Consider the following 24,201-nt stretch of genomic DNA (forward strand, 5'->3'; position numbering starts at 1 on the left):
AAATTGACAGACAAGTCCCTCTCCCTTAACTGTTTGAAACCTCTCTGCCCTCCCTTTACCTGGATCCTGCCACTTTGTCATCCCCATCTTTCCCTCCTTCCTGCCTCTTGGATGGGGCCTGTCACTCTCCCCTTACCTGGATCCTGCTGCTTTGTCATCCCTGGCTTTCCCTCCTTCCTCATACCGCAAGCAAGTAGCTTTAAGTAACAGAAATTTATTTCTCACAGTTCTGGGGGCTTAATGGAGAAATCATTGCTTGGACATGTTTATTCCTTCTGTGAGCATCTCTCCTAGTTTCTGGTGTCTGCCAATGATACTTGGCATTCCCTTGCTTGTAGACAATCCTCATATGTTACCTGTCTTCTCTTGTATGTGTCTCTGTGTCTGTTCTGTTTTTTTTATAACACCAAGCATGGTTAGATTTAGAACCCACCCTACTTATTGTTCTGGTTTTTGTTAGGTGCTTTCCAGTTGGCTCCAACTCATAGCAACCCTATATGCAACAGAATGAAACACTGCCTGGCCCTGAGCCATCCTCACAATCTTTGCTATGCTTGAGCCCATCATTGTAGCCACTGTGTCAGTCCGTCCATCTCGCTGAGGGTCATCCCATTTTTTGCTGACTTACTAATTTACCAAGTGTGATATCGTTCTCCAGGGAATGGTCCCTTCTGACCACATGACCAAAGTACGTAAGACAAAGTTTGATCATTCTTGCTTCTAAAGAACATTTCAGCTGCACTTCTTCCAGGACAGATTTGTTCACTTTTCTGATAGTCCATGGTATTTTCAGCATTGTTTGCCAACACCACAATTTGAGGGCATCACCTCTTCTTTGGTCTTTCTCATTCATTGTCCAGCTTTCACAAGTACATGAGGTGATTGAAAATACCATGGCTTGGGTTAAGGGCATTGTATTCTTCAAAGTGACATCTTTGCTTCTTAATACCTTAAAGAGATCTTTTGCAGCAGATTTGCCCAGTACAATATGACAACTGGTTTCTTGACAAGCTCCTTCCTACTTGAGTATGGTCTAATCAACAGAATAAAAAAAACCCTATTTCCAAACAGGTTTACTTCCAGACATATAACCCAAACCCATTGCTATTGAGTTGATTCCAAGTCATAGTGAACCTATAGGTCAGGGTAGAACTGCCCCCATGGGATTTCCAAGGCTATAAATCTTTACAGAAGCAGATTTCCACCTTTTTCCCCTGAGGAGCCAACTAGTGTGTTTGAACTGCCAAACTTCAGTTAGCAGCCAATCACTTAACCACTATACCACATGGACTCCTTTTCAGGGGTATAGGGGTTATGATTCCAATACATATTTGGTGGTGGTTGTGGTGGAGTTATTGTTAAATGCCATCAAACCAATTCTAAGAGCAACCTGTGTACAAAGGAACAAAACACTGCCCTGTCCTGTGCCATCCCCACAGTCTTTGTTACACTTGAGCCCATTCTTGCAGCCATTGTGTCAATCCATCTCATTGAGGACCAACCTTATATCTTTACAGCCTTGGAAACCCTATGGTGCAGTTCTACTCTGTTCTTTAGGGTGGCTCTGAGTCAGAATTGACTTGATGGCATTGGGTTTGGGTTTTTGTTATTGTTGTTTTGTTTTATATGGATATAAGGTTGCTTTACTGTAAGGAAATGTTCCTATTATACCCCTATAAAAAAACAATATATTTACCAAATCAGCAAATTAATTTAACATACCTTTCCTGAGTACTTATTATTGGTGAAGCAGGATTTTATATGCTGACTGCCTTCCTGCTGCTTTCAAATGATGTGATGTTGGTCCCTTGGAATAAGAAAATGATTTATATTTGAGAATGATCCTTTGAAGTGATAATTAAACACTGCTGTACCCATTGTTAAATGTGCATGTTCCATTCCAGTGATTTTTCCAACCAGCAATAGATGCCAGTACACTATCTATTCAGAAATTAAGTCGAGCTTTATTCCATTTAAGGAATGTTTAAAGGTGAGGAACATAATAAAATGTTTGCATACTAAATCAAGCAAGCAAATATTAAAACAGAGGAAAACTGGTATCACCAGTTACCACACTTTTCTTTCTAAACTATCTGTTCTGAAGACCCAACCTGCTATTATTTTAGAATAATTTTAACAATTGAAACTGTTTTCATTACAAGCAATTTGAATGGGCCCAAAGGGAAACATTGGATTCAAACATAGCAAGGATTGTTAAGATGGCACAGGACCAGGCAGTGTTTTGTTATATGATGTGCTTATTAGCGTAGCTTTATTCCACTGGGTTTCGTTCTTTTTAATATATACTATTTAAAGCTTTAGACAGGTTTCATTGATCTTGAAAAAGCAGATCTCTGATAGTGACAGTAGAGTTTAATTGGGCTATCTTAGGGCTCACTTTGTGTAGATAATATCGCTAAGCAATTGGACTTTACATTGTGTCTTATAACCATTTTATTCTTTTTTAACTTTTGTATTTTGAGCTACGCATGTTTCCAATGCCATTGTTAAAAAGAACACCATGGTTTGTAAATTGTACTGTATAGGATATACAGATCCTTAGAGATTGACACTAAGCAGGAGATGGCTGTGGAAAGGACATCTTTCTGAGTGGACACCCCAGAGCATGAAGGCTCGTTTCATAGGATGTAGAATTGATGAGTCAGAACCGAAAAAACCCAAACCCACTGCCATCAAGTCAATTCCAGATAACAATCTCCATTGGATTTCCACAGCTGTAAATCTTTATGAAAGTAGATTGCCTCATCTTCCTCCTGCGGAGCAGCTGGTGGGTTTGAACCACTGACCTTCGGATTAGCAGACAAATGTCTTACCCACCAGAGTTCCTTGATGGCTCACAGAGGAGCCATTAAAAGGGCTAAAATCTTAGATATCTACTTCTCAAACTTTTTTTTATTGGAGAAGCCTTAAAAGTAAATTAAAGAGAATTTTTATCCCTAGAGTTCTCAGGGCTAGGAAAGGTCTGACTTAAGTCTAATAAGCATTAAGTTATTTAAAGTTTCCCACTTTATTTTTAATTTTCTATTTGTTTACATAATATAATGTTTTGTTTCACTCTAATAATAGCACCTTCTCCCTTCCAAAGCTGAATAATAAAACGGATTCTCTGGGAAGATAAGGGATTTTCATGCTTTGGCTTTGAATTTCCACAGATACAATGGGATTTTAGGGAAGGGTGGAGGGAGAGGAGAGTATGGGTACTTAGAAGCAGAATCTTCCATTAAAAACAGAAGGACAGACACAGGAATAATTATTACAACTTTATTATTATATATGCACCAGGGAGCTCTACTAGTCTCTGCTCTTCTGTTTTTTTAATACAGCTGTATAGGAATAATAGGAGACCTGGTAGGGCAATAGTTAAAATGCTCAGCTGCTAACCAAAAGGTTGGCAGTTCAAACCCACCAGACCCTATACCAGAAAAAGACAGTCTGCTTCCATAAAGATTTATAGCTTTGGAAATGCTATGAGGCAATTCTACTCTGTCCTATGGGAATACTATGAGTTGGAATCTATTCATAAGAATAATAGACAATTATAAGCCTATATTTGTAGTCTTACTATGAGTTAGAACTGACTCGATGGCAGTGAGTTTGGTTTGGGGTTTGGTTTTTCGTAAAGACATCTGAACTCTCTCTCTCTCTCAGTTTACACTGCGCTCAACCACTAAACAAAAGTTTGGGGGGTTAAGTCCACCAGAACTGCCTCAAAAGAAAGCCCTAGGCATCTCCCTCCAAAATGTCGGTTGAAAACCCCATGGAGCACAGTTCCATTTTGATGCACATGTGGTAGCCATGAGTCGCAGCTGACTTGACAGCAACATTTAAAAAAAAAATTATCTATAACAAAATGAAAAAAAAGTCTTAAAACATGCTTTTATTCACTTAGAAATACTGACATATTTTTTAAAATTCTTTTTTCTTCATACAATTTTATATTTTCAGAAAAGTTGCAAAAAAACTACAGAGAACTCCTACATTCAGATTTACTGCTAATATTGTCCATCATTTGCTTTATCATTGTTACTCTTTATGTATTTATTTTCTGATCCATTTTGGAATAATTTCCAGATATCATGTCCCTTTTAAAATATGTATTTCAGTGTCTATTTCCTAAGAACAAACATTTTCTCTTATATTTATAAAAATCATGAAATATAACATTGATACAGTGGTATTATCTAATCCACAGTTCATATTAAAATGTTGCCAATAATATCCTTAATAGCTTTTTTTTTCCTTATCTAGGGTCTAATCTAGAATCACATTTTATCATTAGTTGTCATATTTCTTTAGTCTCCTTTAATTTTCAAACTGCTTTTGTCTTTTTGAAAAGGTTAGCTATTTTGTATAAAACAAAACAAAAACCCACTGCAATTGAGTCAATTCCAACTCATAGTGACCCTATAAGAAGAATAGAAGTGCCCTATGGATCTCCAAGTCTATAAATCTTTATAGAGGAACCTCTGGTAGTGTAGTGCTTAAGGCACTTGATTATTGCAAACCAGAAGGCTGGCGGTTCAAACCCACCAGCCACTCCTTGGAAGGAAGGGTGGGCAACCAACTTCCGTGGTGATACCGCCTTGGAAACCCAAGGAGGGGTTGGATCCAACTCGATGGCAGTGGGTTTGGTTTTTTTGGTTATGTCTTACTAATTTCACTGAGGAAAATAGTAGAGTCTTTTGTTGCAAAGTTATATGATTAGTAATGAGAGTGGCCAAATTTTTAATGTTTGTCATTATTTTATGGTAAATTACTTTCTTATGTCTTTTACACATTTTTCTACAGGGATTTTTTCATTGTTTTAACAGAACTTTCCACATAATAACTAAACTGTTTTTCACATATATTCCAAATACTTTTCCCAGTTGTTCCTTTTTCAATTTTGTATGTGACTATTTTTCAATGGTAGAAGTTTCTCCTTTTGTGGTTTTTCCCTTTGGTTTCATACTTAGAAATTTCTCCCCCTACCATAAGATATAAAGATACCCATCTACATTTTCTTCTACTACATTGTTATTATTACATTTAAATCTTTAATACTTCTGGAGTTTTAATTTTGGTGTAAAGTGGGATCTGCCTTTATTTTTATTTTTCAGACAATGAACTAGTTGTCCAAATATTTATTGGATAATCCACTTTTTCCTTGCCAATATGAAATGTCATCTTTGTCATAAACTTTTGTATGTACTGATATTTGTTTTTAGATTGTCTGCTTTGTTTCATTTTGATTACTCTTAAACTAATGAAATACTTTAAAATCATTGGAGCTTTATAGCTTATTTTAATATCTAATTAGCCAATACTCTTTTTCCAACTCCCAATACACTTTTTGTTCAAAGTTTTCTTGGCTCCTCTTGTATGTTCAGGTTTCCAAATAAATTGTTGTTGTTGTTGTTATGTGCCGTCGAGTTGGACCAAATCATAGCAACCCCTCCTTGGGTTTCTGAGGTAGTATCACTCAGAAGTAGATTGCCCCATCTTCCTTCTGAGGAGTGGCTGGTGGGTTTGAACTGCCAGCCTTCTGGTTAGCAGTCAAGTTCCTTAGGCACTACACTACCAGAGCTCCCTTCCAAATAAATAGTTGAGTCATATATCAAATTAAAAAAAAAAAAAAAAGAGGCATTTTGATAGGTTTTACACTATATTTATTGATTAATTTGGGAGTTATTTAAAAAATAATATTAACACCCCTACAACAGAACTCTGCTCAAAACTCTTATAAATTAGGTTATCAAATTATTTAGTGATACCATTCCTTGTTCTAGAAAGGCTTTTAGAACTCATTGAGGTCTTAGTACTAGATAGAGCAATTTGAATTTAGTGACAGAAAGGGCCTCCTGTGCTCCCTAAAGGGCTCTTTCTACTCAAAAATGATGAGCCTGGGATTTCCTATGACCATTTCTGTTCCTAGAATATAGTAAACCAAATAGGTCAGCAATACCTGCTGCTATATTTTATTATTTGTGAGTCCACCTCAGAGAGTGGGGTCAGGCAATGCTAGCTGATATTAGAACAGGTAAGCAAACTAGGAGCTAGTCTTCCATTTGTGAAAAATTCATTTTAAGCTAAATAATCATCACTGTGAGCTACGATAATCATCAATGCTTGGAAGAATTTAACAATTTATTTAAAGAAAATGGCCAATTGTGGGGAAAATGGGGTAGGAAAAATTATTCTGAATAAAACTACTTCTACTCATTAATGGGGAGCTCTGGTGGCATAGTGCCTAGGGCATGTGACTGCTAACCAGAAGGCTAGCGGTTCAAACCCACGAGCCACTCCTTGGAAGGAAAGTTGGGCAATCTACTTCTGTAGTGATACCACCTTGGAAACCCAAGGAGGGGTCACTATGAGTCGGATCCAAATCGGTTGCAGTGAGCTTGCCACCCATTAATGAGTAGATAAAGCAAAAGAGTCTAATATTCTACGTTGTGTGTGTATGTGTGATTTGGGTGAAAGTTTACAAAGCAAATTCATTTTCCATACAGCAGTTCATACACATTTTGTTTGATGACATTTCTTGCAATCCTCATAATATGACAGCTTTCTTCCTGCTTGCTGCTTGTGGTTATCTTTTCCCTGTGTCCTTCTTTCCTATGCATTCCTGCCCTCTGAGCTATCTCCCCATGCAAATACTACCCTACTGATCTCTCATGATTTATTTTTCTAAGGAGTGTACCTACCTAGGGTAAATACTCATTTTACATGCCTGTCTGTTGTTTGGCTGGAAACTGTGGGAGTGAGTAAGTTCAATTCCAGACCTGAAGGTGACTATGTGCCATTGTCTTGAGGGTTTCATCAGTGTCTATGACACCAGTAAATCTGGTCTTTTTTATGATCTTGAGTTTTATTCCACATTGTTCTCCCATTCTATCCAGGATCTCTGGCACTGATCCCTTTCGGAGTGGTTGACAGTGGTATCTGGGCACCATCTAGTTCTTCTGGTCTCATGATCATGTAGGCTGAGGTTCACATGGTCCACTAGTTCCTTGGACTAATTGTGTCCATGCATCTTCTTCATTCTTCTTTGCTTCAGATGAAGAAAGACCAATGGTTGCGTCTAGAAGCCCGCTTGTAAGCTTGTAAGGCCCCAGTCCCTACTCACCAAAGTAGGATGTAGCAATGTTTCTGTGTAGTATGTTATGCTAATTAAGCTTGATGTCGCCTCTGACCATGGACCTGAGCCCATAGTTTCAACAACCTGTTCCCTTAGGGTGGTTGGTTTATTTCATTGGAAAATATTCTACTTTCCCAATGAATTTTTAACTGAGTTTTTATAAATCTATCTCTCTCTCTATCTATTTGTCATCTATCTACCTATTCTTGAGGGGAAGGCAGGGCATTGAAGAAGGGAAAGGTCAACAGGTCAATGTGTTGCTCAAACCAAAACCAAACTTACTACCGCCGAGTGGATTCTGAGTCATAGCAACCCCTTCTCAGGTTTCAGAGGTGGTATCGCTATGGAAGTAGATTGCCCTGTCTTGCTTCCAAGAAGTGGCTAGTGGGTTTGAACTGCCAGCCTTCTGATTGGCAGTCAAATGCCTTAGGCATTATGCCATCAGGAAAGGGAAAAAAAAAAAAAAAACCTCACTGCCTTTGAGTCGGATCTGACTCTTGGCAACCCTCCTGGGATTTCAGAGGTGGTATCTCTATGGAAGTACATTACCCAATCTTGCTTCCAAAGAATGGCTGGTAGGTTTGAACCACCAGCCTTCTGGTTAGCAGTCAAGTGCCTTAGGCACTATGCTACCAGAGCTCCTAACTAGGCAAATTTAATTCATCTAGCTTACCTGGTCCTGTGCATCTTATCAAATTTAAAGGAAAAAAATGCTCTCTTACAAATGAAAAATAGTTTCAGAATACCAATGTTAGATGACTTGTTTCCTCAAGAAAAAAACTGCAGGATGAGTGGAATGTGTGAGCTTTTTACTTAATAATAAAGGGACCTAGCTGGATTAGTGATTGGAAGTTTCTGTCATACTTCAGAATGGTAACACAGATATAAGCAGAGGAACAGCGGAAGGGCTTAATTATGATTCAGCTAAATAATAAAGAGATAGCTTGCAGAGGGCCTGAACATTCTTTCAACATTTTCAAATATCAGACAACAGCAGAGTTCATAGGAAGGTTATGGGCTAAATGGACTCTTGAGGAATGGCTCTGAAATTAAATTGCAAAATTTAACTATTATCAAAAAAAGTATATGGGCCTAGCTTGTGATGAGAATAGGTGGGAAGATTTTGTTTGATGAATTGGATTTAAATTTTGGCAAAGACCAAAGTTTAAATTTAAATGCCAGCCTGGAAGTTCACGAGTATAGGAAGGTTGAGATTTACATATGATGACTAGACAAGAAAAAAAAATAAAAAATAGAAATGGGAAGAGAGCCGCAGAGAGAACACCTAATGTCAATCCTGGAAAGAGCAGTGAGGTTGCATCTTTGCAATCTTCACTCAAGTAAAGAAAAAGAACAAATAAATAAGAAAAACTCTTTATGTGTAACAAATCTCTTGGGAGCTTAGTGGTATTATAGATTTTTCTATTTAAAATTGAATCCAAATTGTAATGCTGTGGTAGAAAAGAAGCAGCTGGTTTTATCCCTACTTTGCCTGTTAAAAAATTAGTTTCTGTTTATTAAAGGAAAACTAGGAGAAGCTGTCTGAGGTTTATGAGACTTTTTCTTCTTTCTCTTTTAAAATCACTCCAAAGACATGTAACCAAACCAACCAACCAACCTCACTGCCGTCGAGTCATCTCCGACTCATAGTGACCCCTCCTTGGGTTTCCGAGGCAGTATCATGATCTACAGAAGTAGATTGCCCAATCTTCCTTCTGAGGAGTGGCTGGTGGGTTTGAACCACCAGTCCTCTGGTTAGCAGTCAGATGACTTAGGCACTACAAAAGACATGTAGTTAGCTAGAATCTCCGCTCTTTGGAGTTGTTTTTCCGTATGACCAATTCTTCTAACTTATCAGAGGGACATACATTAAACACACATTGGGATTTCTTAAACTGCAGGCAGATAGTGAACCCTAGAAGGGTCAACTTGCTAATCAAAACTCCTGCTTCAAATAATGCTAGTGTGGTGTTTGTAAAATATTTCTCTTTGTTCATGTTACAAATTGGTTTTATTAAGGAACTGCTTTAGAAGCCAATCAAAGAAATTATCTTGGACTGTACCTACGCTGGTTAGAAATATCCAGCAGCCAGGTAAATAATGAGTTAAGCCTGAGGTAAGGAGTCTTTACAAGTAGCAGATAAAGAAAATATGTACAATATATATTTAAACATTTAGATGTATTCTGTAATCCTTTAATGTCAGAGGGCAGTAGGCTGGTTAGATCATTTTTTTCAGTTGTTGCCAGAGACAAAATGGAAATTGGAGCTGTCAGAACAGAGACAATTTACAGAGGACCTCAAAATAACCAAGTTAGGAAATAACTGCTTCTATTTTCCATAAAACAACAACAACAAAACCATATATGATAAAGTAGAACAAAACAACTTGAAAGTCTTATTAAAATGTTACAAATACAAATATGCATGTAAAAAGCTTAGGAAACATGAAGGAGTTTATGTAACTGTTACAGTTATCAGACTTCCAAGAATTCCAGTAAGATATCAAAATCTTTGATGTTTAAAGAGATGTTTAAATAAGATACAAATGACACCCAGATAATATGAAACAAATTTATATCTTATTTTATTATTGTTTTACATTTATCTGATAGGATAATGAAGAGTATTATGTATAATATAAATAGTATAAATAATGTGAAACAAATGAAAAATAAGCAACCTGCAACCATTTTAATTTGGTTTTAAAATGTTATATGAAGAGAAATGATTTCAAGATCCTTTATATAGAATATATCCCATTACTCAAGTGTTTAGTAGCTAAATTTGAATCTAACATTTTTTTTTTAAGAAAAGTCTACTTTGTAAATAACAGCCAAGAATTTATCAGCTTATTAAATTTTCATGGCAGCTTTCCATACTATATTTGTCTTAAATAGTGTTTCTGGATGACTAAGAAAAGGATCTTTTGCCAAGGTGGTAAATATACCTACAACAAATTCACTTTTAAAAATCAACTTGTATTCTTGAAATATTAATATGATTGATGTTTGGAAGTACATCTTAAGCAATTTATTTTAGCACCAAAAATGTTCAGAAGAAAAGTAATGAAATAGAACCAAATACTGTACCAAATGTAGGCCTTCGATTTCCAAATTAAAAACTAATGTTAAGCCAGAGATTAATATCACACAAGTTTCATTTCTTATGTACCCTATCTGGGAGCTGCAGTGAGACATCATCCTCCAAAACTTGGAAATAATGTTGACCTTTGAGTGTTCAGCTGTGAAATCAACCCATAGTGAAGTGGGGTATGTGTATGTCCTGACTGGTCCTAGAAGGTGGTTACTTACACATGAGCAAAGCCAGACAGTTTTAACATACTTAACAACAAGGTTTAGACTTTGCTAAAGAAAATAATTAAAAATTGGTATTAAGAAGATACACTAGATAGACAAAAGAAGAGGGAGTAGCTATTTCTAATAGTGGAAAGGAAATCTTTGCCAATGGACTTCCCATTTGGGGTAGATTTTCTGAAACCTGAAGGACAAGAATTTTCTAAAAAAAGGAGGTTGGAGAGTAAGGCTGGAGGAGTGTGTGCAAAGGTGAGTGAGTAAGACACACACACACACAAAGAGAGAGAAAAACTTTGGGGAAAAGATCAGTATTTCTATGTGTCTGAAATGCCAAATGTAAGAAAGGTGATAAGGATAACTGGGCCAGGAGAGGGAAGCCACGCCAGAGCCTGAGCCTAATCAAGAAGTTCAAATTTGATCTTCAAAAGTCTTAAGCTAAGAGAGGCTGACAGCAAGTACTGGATAAGTATTAACTTTTATTATTCTATTCATAGTTTTGTATCCTTTTTCACATAGAATTGTGTTGTAAACAACTTCCATGTCATTAAAAATTGATTGGAAATCACCTTTTTTAAAAATGTATGCATGGTACATCATGCATGATCATTTATTTAGCCATTACCCTATCATTGGAAATACAAGGTACTTTTTGTTTTGGTATTGAAAATAACCAGTGACAACTTTGTATACAAATTTTAGATCTCATCACCAGTGATTACCTTGGGAACTTCCTGTTAAGTAGAATTACTGAGTAAGAACACAAAACTTCTTTTAAAAAGTTGTATCCATTTACACTCCCCCTAGGAAATATATGAAAGTTCCCATCACCCCACACTCTTGGCCATGAAAGATTAGTTTTCATCAGTACCTAATTGAGAGATGGACTACAAGAAGAACTAACAAATCTGCATCAGAAGAAGTGCAGCTGGAATGCTCCTTAGAAGTGAGAATGGCCCGACTTTGTCTCAACTGATTTGGTCATGTTGTCTGAAGGGACCAGTTTCTGGAGAAGGATATCATGCTTGGTAAAGTAGAGGATCAGTGAAAAAGGGGAAGACCCTTAATGAAATAGATTGACACAGTGGCTGCAACGATGGGCTTAAGCATAGCAAGGATCATAAGGATGGTGCACATGGGCAGTGTTTCGTTTTGTTGTGCATGTGTTCGTCATGAGTCAGAGCTGACTCGAGGGTACCTAATAGTTTTAAATAGAATGTTTAAGGGTAGGTCTCATTGAAAAGATGACTTTTAAGCAATTACTTGGAGATGGGGGAGTTATGGTAAAATTATCTGGGAGAAGAGCATACTAGACAGAGTGAATAGGCCATGAGAAGGCTGCAGTGTGCCTGAAATATTTGAACAGGTCAGTCAGAGTGAACAATAGAAAAAGACGAAGTCAGGGGGATAATGATGTGTGTGGGTGTCTATGAGATCACATAGACCACTGTAAAGACTTGCGTGAAATGGGAGATTCTAACCAGAGGACATAATTTGGCTTGTGTTTTAAGGGATCACGCTGAGTATTGTGCTGAAAAATAGAACATAGGAAAACAAGGATAGATGCAGAGCCAGTTGAGAGGCAATTCAATAATTTAGGTGAGATACTCGATTGGTAGCAGTGAAGGTGGTCTGAAGCTTTTGATTCTGGATGTACTTTAAAAGATTGGATGTGAAGGGGGAGAGAAAAGAGAGGAACCAAGGGTGAGTCAGGCCTTTGGCCTGAACAACTGGGGACATGGATTGGCCATCAATTGAGCAAGACTGGGAATTCTGTATTTTCATGCAAATAATGCACACATTAGGTTTTTTGCAAACCATGCAACCCCTCACACATTAGTCTCCTTTGTGTACTATGTGTGTTATATGAATGTGCATGAAATATGCAAAAATATGTGTTAGGCTTTTTTTTTTTTAATGGGGAATTATCTGAATTTCAGTTTTGATGTAAGCTGGAGATATTTACTATATGTCTGAGTGGAGATGCTGACTAAGCAGTTGAGTCTGAAATTTAGGAGAAGATTGGGCTAGAGATATCTGGGAGTCATCAGCATGGAGATGGTATTAAAAACTGTGAGACTGATGACACTATTTATGGAGTGAGACAGGAATAGGAACTATGAGCTGAGCCCTGAGGCACTCCCAGGTCCGTGATATCTTAGAAAAGAAAAGGAACTTATAAGAGAAGGAGCCATGGTGAGGTTAGGAGGGAGAAAAGGAAAGAATTGGATGAAATGATGCTGGTAAGTAAAATGTAGAACTGGACTGTGGATTTTACAACATAGAGGTCATTAGTAACATCTGTGGTTTCTTCTGTTGTTTTTCCTGTTTGGGGTTCGTTGGACTTCCTAAATGGATATAGTCTCATCTTTCATCTTATCAGGGAAGTTCTCCTCCAACAAATCTTCGACAATTTTCTCAGTGGTCTTATCTTTCTCTTCCTGTTCCAGAATTCCAATGACACGTAGGTTATTCCTTTTGATGATATCCCACATGAACCTTAGGTTTTCTTCATTTTGTTTTGATCTTTTTTCTGATTGATCCCTTTCCAAAGAAGTATTCAGGTATTTGTCTTTAATCTCATTAATTCTGTCTTACATTGCATCAATTCTACTCCTTTGCCCTTTCAATGTGTTATCTATTTCTGACAATTTAGTATTAATCTTCTGGATTTCTATCTGTAGGTTTAGAATCATTTCTAATTTTTCATTTATTTTGTCATATTCTTGTATTTTCTTCCAAAATATTTCTAGAGTTTTGTCTGTGTTTTCCTTAGTCTGGCTCTCAATCCTTTGAAGATACCTAAATATAATTCTTTTGGATTCCTTATCAGGGAGTTCCAATGCTGCATCTTCCTCAGGCATGTGTTTTGGGTCTGTATCCTGGTCCCTTGTTTCTCCTGCTTTATCTTGCTTCTTTGTGTGGACTGTGATGCTCTTTTGTCTCCAAGGCATTGTGACGTTTTTGTGTTTATATTTAATTGGTGATTATATGTTGGAGCGACTTGCCCACAATTTTTTTTTTCTTTGTATGTTATCTATACAGGCAGAGTGCTGTGCTGTGCTCCTCTATTCACTAGTTGACAGTACTTATACACTCACCACCTGTCTCCTTTCCTGTTGCCAACTTCTCATATGTCCTTGCTGCCCCTGGCAAACAGAACCTGTTCTTAGGTCCCTGGAATCCAAATGAGAATGCTATCACTTTAAAATCCAAAATGGTTGCCACTTGTAAAGATTCAAAATTGCAGTGCCCTCGGTAACTTTAAATATCTAAAATGGCTGCCATGTGTAAACAATCAAAATGTCTGCAACTCTCTGGACAGCAGAAAGTCCACAGCTCAGGTTGTCTCTCTCCTTGCTGTTTCCCTTCCTAGTCACAGGCCACCAGAGCAGTTGTCCCTGCAGCCCTTGGTGACCGGGACTGATCTTTAAGTCAATTCTCAGGTCCCAACACCACTTGGAAATATTCAGGCTGTTGGTCTCGTCAGAGTAGCTGACATTCCACAGCTCCAACTGTCTCTGTACTCACTGTTTTCATTCAGGTTTTTCCACTAGTTGGTGCCTAATCCACTTCTGTATAGTTCCTTTCAAAGCTCAGGGTTCCAGGATTATCTTCTGTATCTCTGTCAATTAGTTTTTCTTTTCTTTGTTGAAGAGGGTGTGTGTCGCTTGTCTGCCTATTCCTCCATCTTACCGGAAGTCTTCTATTATTATTTATATAAGTTATTTAAATATATTTGAATTTTTATATATTGGTGAAATATAAGAAATTATTTCCACAATTACTCAACTTTTCTAGCACCATGCATTGAATAATAACCCATTTCCTTGGTGTAAGACTAACTTGATAACTTGGTATCAGACTAATTTCTGGTGAGTGAAGATACATATATTCCTCTAGCCCTTATTGATTTTGACCTCATATTTATGCAGAGTGCATGAAGGAGAGAGTGGCACAGTTTTTATTTATTTTTTTAAAATCACATTTGAATTGATTATTATGATAGGAAAGACTTAATAATGTTGCAAATTATTGTGATTGGCTTAAGTGTAACTTACTTTATGTATGGAGATAATCACATTATAATTATTAAGTGACCTAGAAATTATTAGGGAGCTCTGGTGGCATAGTGCCTAAGGCATTTGACTAACCAGAAGGCTGGCAGTTCAAATCCACCAGCCACTCCTCGGAAGGAAGGTTGGGCAATCTACTTCCGTAGGGATACTGCCTCAGAAACCCAAGGAGTGGTCGCTATGAGTCAGATCCGACTCAACGGCAATAAGATTGTTTTTTTTTTTTTTTTTGAGAAATTGTTATCTTCTTATCAAAAGTGTAGATTCCTCTCTTAAAGCATGGACAAAGAAAGGTAAGGATGGAAGCTACATTTTCACTTCTGTTATTCATATTTCCCTCATTTGACTTTCAGTAGGAAATGCTCAAAAACAACTTTGAAATGCCTCAGTTCTTACTCAGCCGTATAGTGTTTTCAGGACATACTTTCAATAACATTATAAAAAATTAACTTTATTTTTAGCACAAACTTTAAAAGGTAAAATTTTATGCCATATTTTCAAATAATTATTTCATTGTGTATGTGTGTATTTGCAGGCAAGTCAAATAGAAAAACCAAAACTCTCAATTCAAATGCATCATCAAATTCAACTAATGAAGCATCCTATGAAGCTGATGAAATAATTGAAGAAAAAACAATGGACACAACTCAAATCAACATTGCTTACTAACTAAAACTCCTGTGCTGTAAAAGCTGACTGGAGCTATAAAAATAAAGAATGGATTTCAAATATGTTATAATGTTGCTTTTCAGTAATTCACCACTCACAAAGAAGACACAGCTGCATTTCACTCACTCAATTAATTTATTAAAAGCTAAGGTTTTTGATATATTTCCTGACCCTAAATTTACTTTTATTTTGTAACTAAAATGTTTCTGCATTTCATGAAATTATGTGATTACTTTAGGAGAAAATAAATAATTTATAAATAACAAATAAACCTATCTTAGTGAACAACAATGAGAAGTTTATGTCATATTGCCAGCATTTCACATTTCTTTTTTTTTTGATACTTAAGGGGGTGTTATTTTTATTTGAAATGGTACTGTGTAGGTAAATCTCAGGGGAATGGTCTCATAAAGTAGAGATGGCATATTCTGTCTCTTAGAAATCAGTCCATGCCTTTTTAGAAGATTTGCTGCTGGGCACACAAAAAATTTATGTATTGCCTTTTCTTTTTTTTGTAAAAAAAAAAAAAAAACCGATTTTGAAACCATTTATTTTTATGTGAAATGGTTTTTAACAAGTCCATGTAAGGTTAAGATTCCAATTAAAAGACAAGTTTTCATTTGAAAGCCTTCAGGGCTCAGTTGTATGTAATATAGCGAGGAGTAGCACACCGAATTTGGCATAGGACTTAATGACCTTATTTACAGCTTCCAAGAAATCCTTTTCAGTGGCAATTTTTCGCTGTGCTCTGATCACAAACATACCAGCTTCTATGCAGACACTTCTAATTTCAGCACCAGTGCTATTTGGACATAGTTGTGCTAACAATTCAAATCTCATATCTCTTTCCACACTCATTGAACGAGCATGAATCTTAAAAGATGTGAGTCTGACCCTCTAGATCTGGGAAGCTAAATTCAATCATCTTTCTATCAAACCTCCCTGGTCTCATCAGTGCTGGGTCCAAAGTATCAGGTCTGTTAGTGGTCATCAGCGCTTTAATATTGCCTCGAGGATCAAAACCATCCAGCTGATTGATCAATTCAATATTGTAACATTCAATAACAAAAAATATTGCAATGTATAATCTATACAGTAAATATTTTCTGCACTTCAAGGGATGGGATAACTTTATCATAACATCAATGCTTCACTGATAAACTTCCCAAAGAATTTCTATAATGAAACTCATAAAACAAACAACTCTTCTGGTCCCAACTAATGCTATCACAGAATACTACCTAGACATCTAAAAATACAATGATAATTTCTTTTTCCAAATCTTAATTGTCTTAAAACATTCTTATTCATAAGTATGGTTTCTATTACAAGAACACAGACTTGGTTTTGTAATGGAATTCAACAGAGAAAAAGGATTAATTTTGCAGCCATCTCAGCTGAACCTATTTGCTGTGCTATGGAAAGTTTCTGTGATTAGAACACTAGTGTCTTAAATGGAGTTCTCAAGAAAAGCAAAAGCACACCCACATGCACACCCATGCACACACACATAAACCAAACCAAACCAAACTCATTGCTGTTGTGTCAAATCTGACTCATAGAGACCCCTTTTTGGGTTTCCAAGGCAATATCACTATGGAAGTAGATTGCCCAGTCTTCCTTCTGAGGAGTGGCTGGTAGGTTTGAACCACCAGCCTTCTGGTTAGCAGTCTGTTCTGGTTACCTAGTGCCACTCTGACAAGAAATATACCACAAATGGGATGGCCTTAACAAACAGGAGTTTATTCTTACAATTTGGAGGCTTTAAGTCCAAGTTCAAGTGCCAGGCTCTAGGGGCTGGGTGAAAGCCCCTCAACCGTGGAGTCCAGCTTTGCCTCTTGCTCCTGGCTCACTGGAGTTAGAGGCATTTCTTCACTCAGACAGCTGCTGGCTGCTGAGGCTGAGAAGCCCCAAGGTTGACAAGTAAAAAGGTGCAGTTCCGATGTTACCAAACCACACAGCAGGCCATTAATTCAAGTCCATTGTAGGTCCCAAGGTCAGCAGAGCATAGCAGGCTGCTCAACAAAGACACAGCTACATGCAGGGTCCAAGCGTGCCATAGGCTAGAGACCATTCTCAAAGCTTCTCCTTATATACAGGAAGCAGACCACATCCCAAAGGCAGCTACTCAGCTGCTTGTGCTAGATCCCACCATGGAATTTATTGCCAGTTTCATCATGGGGAAAAACTACCACCAGCTGCCCAACCACTCAACCAGGCCCAGCCAAGTTGACACAAAAACATAACCACCACACAGTCAAATGCCTTAGGCCATATGCCACCAGACACACACACATAGATTTATTTAACTCAAGGAAATGCCTCATAGGGTTACAGAGGCTGGCAAGTCCCAAGTTCATGGGCCAGATATCAGACTCTAGACTTCTCCTGACTCACATAGCTGCAAGGGCTGACAAACCTGAGATAGGCAGGCAATATGGCAGGCTGCTTACTGCAGAGTCTAACAACCCCAAAATGGGCAAGTAAGTAGGTAGGCTGCTGACCCACAGGCTGCAAAGGCTAACAATCTCAAGATTGGCACCCAATACGACAGAACAGTGGTTCAAGCCCCAAATGCTGGAGGTCAGATGATGACGAGCCAGATGCAGAATCTAGATCAAGCAAAAAGCCAGAGAACTTTGCCAGAACATCATATATATTGAAGGCAAGCCACATCCCTGAGGCAACTCCCTTTCAGCTGACTGGCTGCTCATAGCAGATCTCATCAATCAGAGGTGATTACTTTTTACTAGAGCTCATCATGGGGATGATGACATCATAATGGCTTAACCACTGAGAATCATGGTCCAGCCAAGTTGACACACAACCTTAACCATCATAGTCCACCCCTTGCCAATTTGGCCCCTGCACACATCTCCTTAAAACATATGTGATCTCTAAATAAAGACAATTATAAAGTCATATTTGCACCTAACATGATACAACTAACACACATGCAACCAAAACTGCACTGCAACAAAATGCAACCATTGCCCTGGAGCTGGATCTGATTTATAGTGACCCCTCCTTGGATTTCCAAGGTAGTATCACTACGAAAGTAGATTGCCCAACTTTCCTTCTGAGGACTGGCTGGTGGGTTTGAACCTCCAGCCTTCTGGTTAGCAGTCAAATGCCTTAGGAACTATGCCACCAGAGCTCTCATTCAAATCTTATATTTTATAGGTGAAGAAAACAAAAATATTTGAAACACACATACAAGGATGAATTACTCATAATAATAAGTCTCCATTTCTATAGTTGGTCATGTGGTCATAGCTGGTTTTAGGACTACCTTCTTCTACCATCCTTTCTATAGTCTCTTTGCCCTCTGCAAGCACTTCAGCTGGTCATGTTTCTATGCCTGATGGGGTGAGGTAAACCATCATTCCTGAAGCATCTGGGCCATTAGTACTCCTATCAGAATTGGGTTGCTATAGTTTTCCATTGACTTTAATCACAAGGCATGGTAGTACTAGGAGACAGCCCTGGGAATCTCCTGGATTCCAGACATACTTTCTACCTCCATTATGTAATTTCAATCTAATTTTCCCCTTGGTAATCAGGATCACACTAGCCAATACACTAATTCCTTCTTTTGCCTATTGATCCAGAGGCATGAATACTCTGAAATAGCTGGGTGGCATTTTTAACTTTGAATTCAATGGAATCAGTATTATGTTTCCAGGAAGGAGTATTCCTTCCTTGGGAACTACGACTTCCAAATCCACAGAGCATAGAGTCGCCAGGACAGGAAGGAAAAATTTTGTGAGTGGGTCACTAGGGGTAATAGTGAGTAATGCCCCTCCCATTTCCACCCTTTGGTTCCCGGACTTGTGAATCCTGGTGTTTTGGTTATCTCTGGTGCCACTCTAACAGAATTTATACCATAAATGTGATGGCTTTAACAAAAAAGAGCTTATTCTCTTACAGTTTAGAAGGCTAGAAGTCCAAATTCAAAGTGCCAGGCTTTAGGGGCTGGGTGAAAGCCCCTCAACCTTGGGCTTCAGCTCTGCCTCTTGCTCCTGGCCCACTGAAGTTGGAGGTTTTCTTCACCCAGACAGCTCCTGGATGCTGAGGCTGACAAACCCAAGGTCGACAAGGAAAAAGGCACAGTCCTGATATTACCAAACCACACAGTAGGTCATTGATTCAAGTCCATAAGAACCCCAAGATCAGCAGACAACATGGCAGGCTGCTGAACAATGACTTGGCTACACACAGGATTCAAGTGTGCCAAAAGCTAGAGACCTTCTTCAAAGCTGCTTCTTACCTCCTTGAAGCAGACCACATGCCTAAGACAGCTATTCAGCTACTCCGGTAAATTCCACCATGGAGTTGATTACCAATCTCACCATGGGGAATAAACTACATCCAGCTGCCCAGCCACTCAAAACCAAGCCCAGCCAAGTTGACACATAATGTTAACTAGCGCACCTGGCTATTGGAGAAACAGCACCAGATATTGGAGCTGGTTTCAAGCATATCCAGCCTCCTGGAGAACATTGTTCCAACCCTGAAAGTTATACTCACTTAGCTGGTAGTACAATTTTATCTTTAGAAGGGCATTAAAATGTTCTATCAAGGCAGCCTGGTTCAGGATGATGTAGAACATGGTAAACCTAGTGAATTCCATGAGCATAGGCCCATTGCCACACTTTATTTGCTGAGAATTCAGTCTCCTGATCTGAGACAATGCTGTGTGGGATACCATGATGGAGGATAAGGCATTCTGTAAATCCACTGATGGTAGTTTTGGCAGAAGCATTGCATACAGGGAAGCCAAATCTGTATCCAGAGCAAGTGTCTACTCCAGTAAGAACAAAAGGCTGCCGTTTCCAGGATGGAAGTGGTCCGATGTAATCAACCTACCACCAGGTTGCTGGCTGATCACCCCAAGGAATGGTTCCATATTACAGACTCAGTGTCCATCTCTGCTGCTGGCAGATTGGCCACTCAGTAGGGGTTGTATCCAAGTTGGCCCAAGTGAGTGAAAGTCCATATTGCAGAACCTATGCTTATAACCTCTATCCCTGCCACCATGGCCACTTTATTCATGAGCCTATTAGGCAATGAGAGGTGTGGCTGGGGAAAAAGAATGACTGGTTTCCACAGAACATGTTATCCTAACCACTTGATTGTTAAAATCCTCCTCTGCCCAGGTCACCCTTTAGTGAGCATTCACATGAGACACAAATATCTTCACTTCTTTCACCCATTTAGAAGGGTCAAACCACATACCTTCTCCTTATATCTTTTTGTCACCAATTTCTCAATCATGTTCCTTCCAAGTCCCTGACCATCCAAAAACCCATGAATCAGTATATAATAGCTCATCTGGCCATTTCTTCCAAGAAAAATGAACAACCAGGTTCACTGCTTGAAGGTCTCCCCCTTGGGAGGATTTCTCTTCACCTCTGTCCTTCAGGGGAGCTCCGGTAGCATAGTGCCTAAGGCACTTGACTGCTAACCAGAAGGCTGGCGGTTCAAACCCACCAGCCACTCCTCGGAAGGAAAGTTGGGCAATCCCAACCCAGTATCTGTAGTGATACTGCCTTGGAAATCCAATGAGAAGTCTCTATGAGTTGGGGCCGACTCGACGGCACATAACAACAACAACAATTGTCCTTCAGGGAGTTTGCAGAAAGAGGCTGGAGTACTGCTGCTGTATACTTCAAGTTGTGCCGTGTTTAGAACCTCAATGAACTAGGCATAAGTTTTCTCTTCCTCAGTAAACTGTTCGTAAGGGACTCCCCATGAGGTCATAGGTGCAGACTGGGAAAGGGAAGGTAATGTGACTGTAGTAGAGACCTAGGCATTTGGATCCTTCCTCATGCAACTTACTTGTGCCTTCGGGTCCTGCTAGAGCCCAATCTTGTATATACCACTTCCATTTAATGATAGAGTGCTGCTCTGCACATCCAAGTTTATGACTCTGTGAGTCAGACAACATCCAGTTCATAATGGACACTCCAAGCTGCATGGTGACATTGGGCCCATAGTTAGGTGTTAAGTCTCTACTAAGGTCCAGCAACAAGCCAGAAGCTGTTTCTCAAAAGGAGAGTAGTTATCTGCGTTGGCGTTGCTCCTAAATCCTAAGGGTCTGCACTGTGATTCACCACAGTGGCCTGTAAAAGACTCCAAACATCATCTCTGTCACTGACACTTCAAGCACCATTGTATCAACTGGGTCATATGGTCCAAGTGGCAGAGCAGGTTGCATGGCAACCTGAACCTGTTGCACAACCTTCTGTTCTGGGCTCCACTCAAAACTAACAGCTTCTTGAGCCACTTGGTAAATAGGCCAGATCAAAACCCAAATCCAATACCATAGAGTTGATTCTGACTCATAGTTATCCTATAGGACAGAAACTGCCCCATAGGATTTCCAAAGCTATAAATCTTTGTAGAAATAGACTGTCTCATCTTTCTCCCATGGAGTGGTTGATAGGTTTATACTGCCATATGGTTGGCTAGCAGCTGAATGCTTTAACCACTGCTCCACCAGAGCTCCTCTATTAGGCCAAATAGCACACCCAAATAAGGGATATGTTGGCACCAGAATCCAAAGAGGCTCACCAGGCATTGTGCTTCCTTTTAGTTGTGGGAGGGCCCAGATGCAATAACTTATCCTTCACTTTAGTAGGAATATCACATGCCCCACACCACTGGACCCTTAGAAATTTCATTGAGGTGGAAGGTGCCTGGATTACTGTTGGGTTAATTTCCCACCCTCTAACAACAACAAAGCAGCAGTCAGGACATTAGACGACATGTAGCGTTGGGGAAGTCAACTGCGAAGGAACTGTTTCAAGTGCTGAGGAGCAAGGATATCTCCTTGAGGACTAAGGTGCGCCTGACACAAGCCATGATATTTCCAATCGCCTGGTATGCATGTGAGAGCTGGACAATGAATAGGGAAGACCGAAGAAGAGTTGATGCTTTTGAGTTGTGGTGCTGGCGAAGAATGCTGAAAGTACCGTGGACTGCTAAAAGAACTAACAGATCTGTCCTGGAGGAAGTGCAGCCAGAATGCTCCTTGGAAGCAAGAATGGCCAGACTTCATCTCACCTATTTTGGTCATGTTGTAAGAAGGGACCATTCCCTGGAGAAGGATGTCATGCTTGATAGGGTGGAGGGTCGACGAAAGAGGGGGAGGCCTTCAGGGGGATAGATTGATACAGTGGCTGCGATGATGGGCTCGAGTATAGCATGGATTGTGGGGCTGGCGCGGGATCGGGCAGTGTTTCATTCTGCTGTGCATGGGGTCGCTATGAGTCGGAAATGACTCGATGGCACTTAACAACAACAACAACAACAACAACAACAAATGCCTTATCAATAAGTCTACAGTCATTGATAATTCTTCCTTATCTGGTCCAATCAGTATTAAAAAAAAAAAAAAAAACTCACTGCTGTCGAGTTGGTTGAGACTCATAGCAACCCCTCTTTGGGTTTCTGAGGCAGTATCTCTACGGAAATAGATTGCCCAGTCTTCCTTCAGAGGATAATGTCATCAATTTAATGGACAAGTGTAACATCTTATGGAAGGGAAAGGCAATCAAGCTTCCTGCAGACCAAACTCACTGCCATCCAGTCGGATCCGACTCATAGTGACCCCTCCTTGGGTTTCCGAGGCAGTATTGCTATGGAAGTAGATTGCCCAACCTTCCTTCTGAGGAGTGGCTGATGGATTTGAGTCACCAGCCTTCTGATTAGCAGTCACATGCCTTAGGCACTATGCCATCAGAGCTCCCAATTATGATGTAGTGCTGTTGATATACTTTGAGCTAGGAGAGTGAAGGTGCAATGCTCACCTTGCCAGCTGAAGGCAAAATGCTTCTGGTGATCCTTTGAAACCAGAAGTGCGAAAAGACATTGCCCAAACCAATATGTGCATACTAGGTACCAGGAGATGTATTAATTTACTCAAGAAGTGAAACCACATTTGGAATAGCAGGTGCAATTGGAGCCACCACCTAGTTAAGTTTATGATAATCCACCAAGATCCATTTGTTTTTTGAACAGGTCAAATAGGTGAGTTAAATGGGGATATATTTGGAAGCACCACCCCTGCATCCTTCAAGTCCTTGATGGTGTTACCGATCTGCAATCTTCCAGGAATGTGCTATTGTTTTTCATTTAATATTTTCCAAGATAGGTAAAATTTTAATGGATTCCAAATGCCTTTTCCACCATCTTAACTCTTACTCCACATATTAGGAATCCAATGTGGAGGTTCTGCCAATTGCTGAGTGTTCTATTCCAATTACACATTCTGGAACTGGGGAAATCACTACAGGATGATTTCAAGGACTTAGTGGACCCACTGTGAGATGGACCTGAGCTAAGACTCCATTAATAACTTGACCTCCATATGTCCCCACTCTGACTGGTGGGCCACAGTGACATTTGGGTCTCCTGGAGTAAGCATCAATTCAGAGCCATTGTCCAATAATCCCCCCAAAATTTTGATTATTTTCTTTTCCCCAGTGAACAGCCACTATTGTAAAAAGCTGTCAATCCCTTTGGGGAAGGCTAGGGGAAAGATAAACAGTATAAATTTTTGATAGTATAGTGGGGCCTAGGAGCTCTGGTAGCGTAGTGCTTAAGGCACTTGACTGCTAACCAGAAGGCTGGTGGTTCAAACCCACAAGCCACTCCTTGGAAGAAAGATGGGGCAATCTACTTCCGTAGTGATACCACCTCAGGAACCCAAGGAGGGGTCGCTATGAGTCAGGTCTGACTTGATGGCACATAACAACAACAACAACAGTGGGGTCCTTCCTAAATGGGACCTGGCCTCCCTTTCATTCAAGTGATTGTAGGTCTGTAAACTGGCTCAAGTCTGGGAATTGATGGAGGGGCCGTGACTCTCTCTTCTGGCAATTCAAGTTAAACTGCATTTCCCTTGATCTAGAATTCTTCTGCATGTACAGATCAAGTAAGTATTTAGATTTCTCATCTATTTTGCTCATAGGGACACCAACCCTCAGTAGCCAATG

The 24,201-nt window shown here is 39.3% G+C and overlaps 1 protein-coding gene across 1 annotated transcript in view; it reads left to right on the forward strand.

The window, feature by feature from the left end:
- SHISAL2B (shisa like 2B) overlaps positions 1–15,199 on the forward strand; it is a 30,119-nt gene extending 14,920 nt beyond the window's left edge. The window contains exon 3 of the mRNA XM_007952851.1: positions 15,066–15,199. Within this exon, the coding sequence (XP_007951042.1) occupies positions 15,066–15,199 (134 nt within the window). The remainder of the gene's footprint in view (positions 1–15,065) is intronic.
- Positions 15,200–24,201: the final 9,002 nt, after the last annotated feature.

The sequence above is a fragment of the Orycteropus afer genome, unplaced genomic scaffold (genome assembly GCF_000298275.1).
Source record: "Orycteropus afer afer isolate SDZICR_OR568_19922 unplaced genomic scaffold, OryAfe1.0 scaffold00362, whole genome shotgun sequence".
NCBI classification, from domain to species: Eukaryota; Metazoa; Chordata; class Mammalia; order Tubulidentata; family Orycteropodidae; genus Orycteropus; species Orycteropus afer.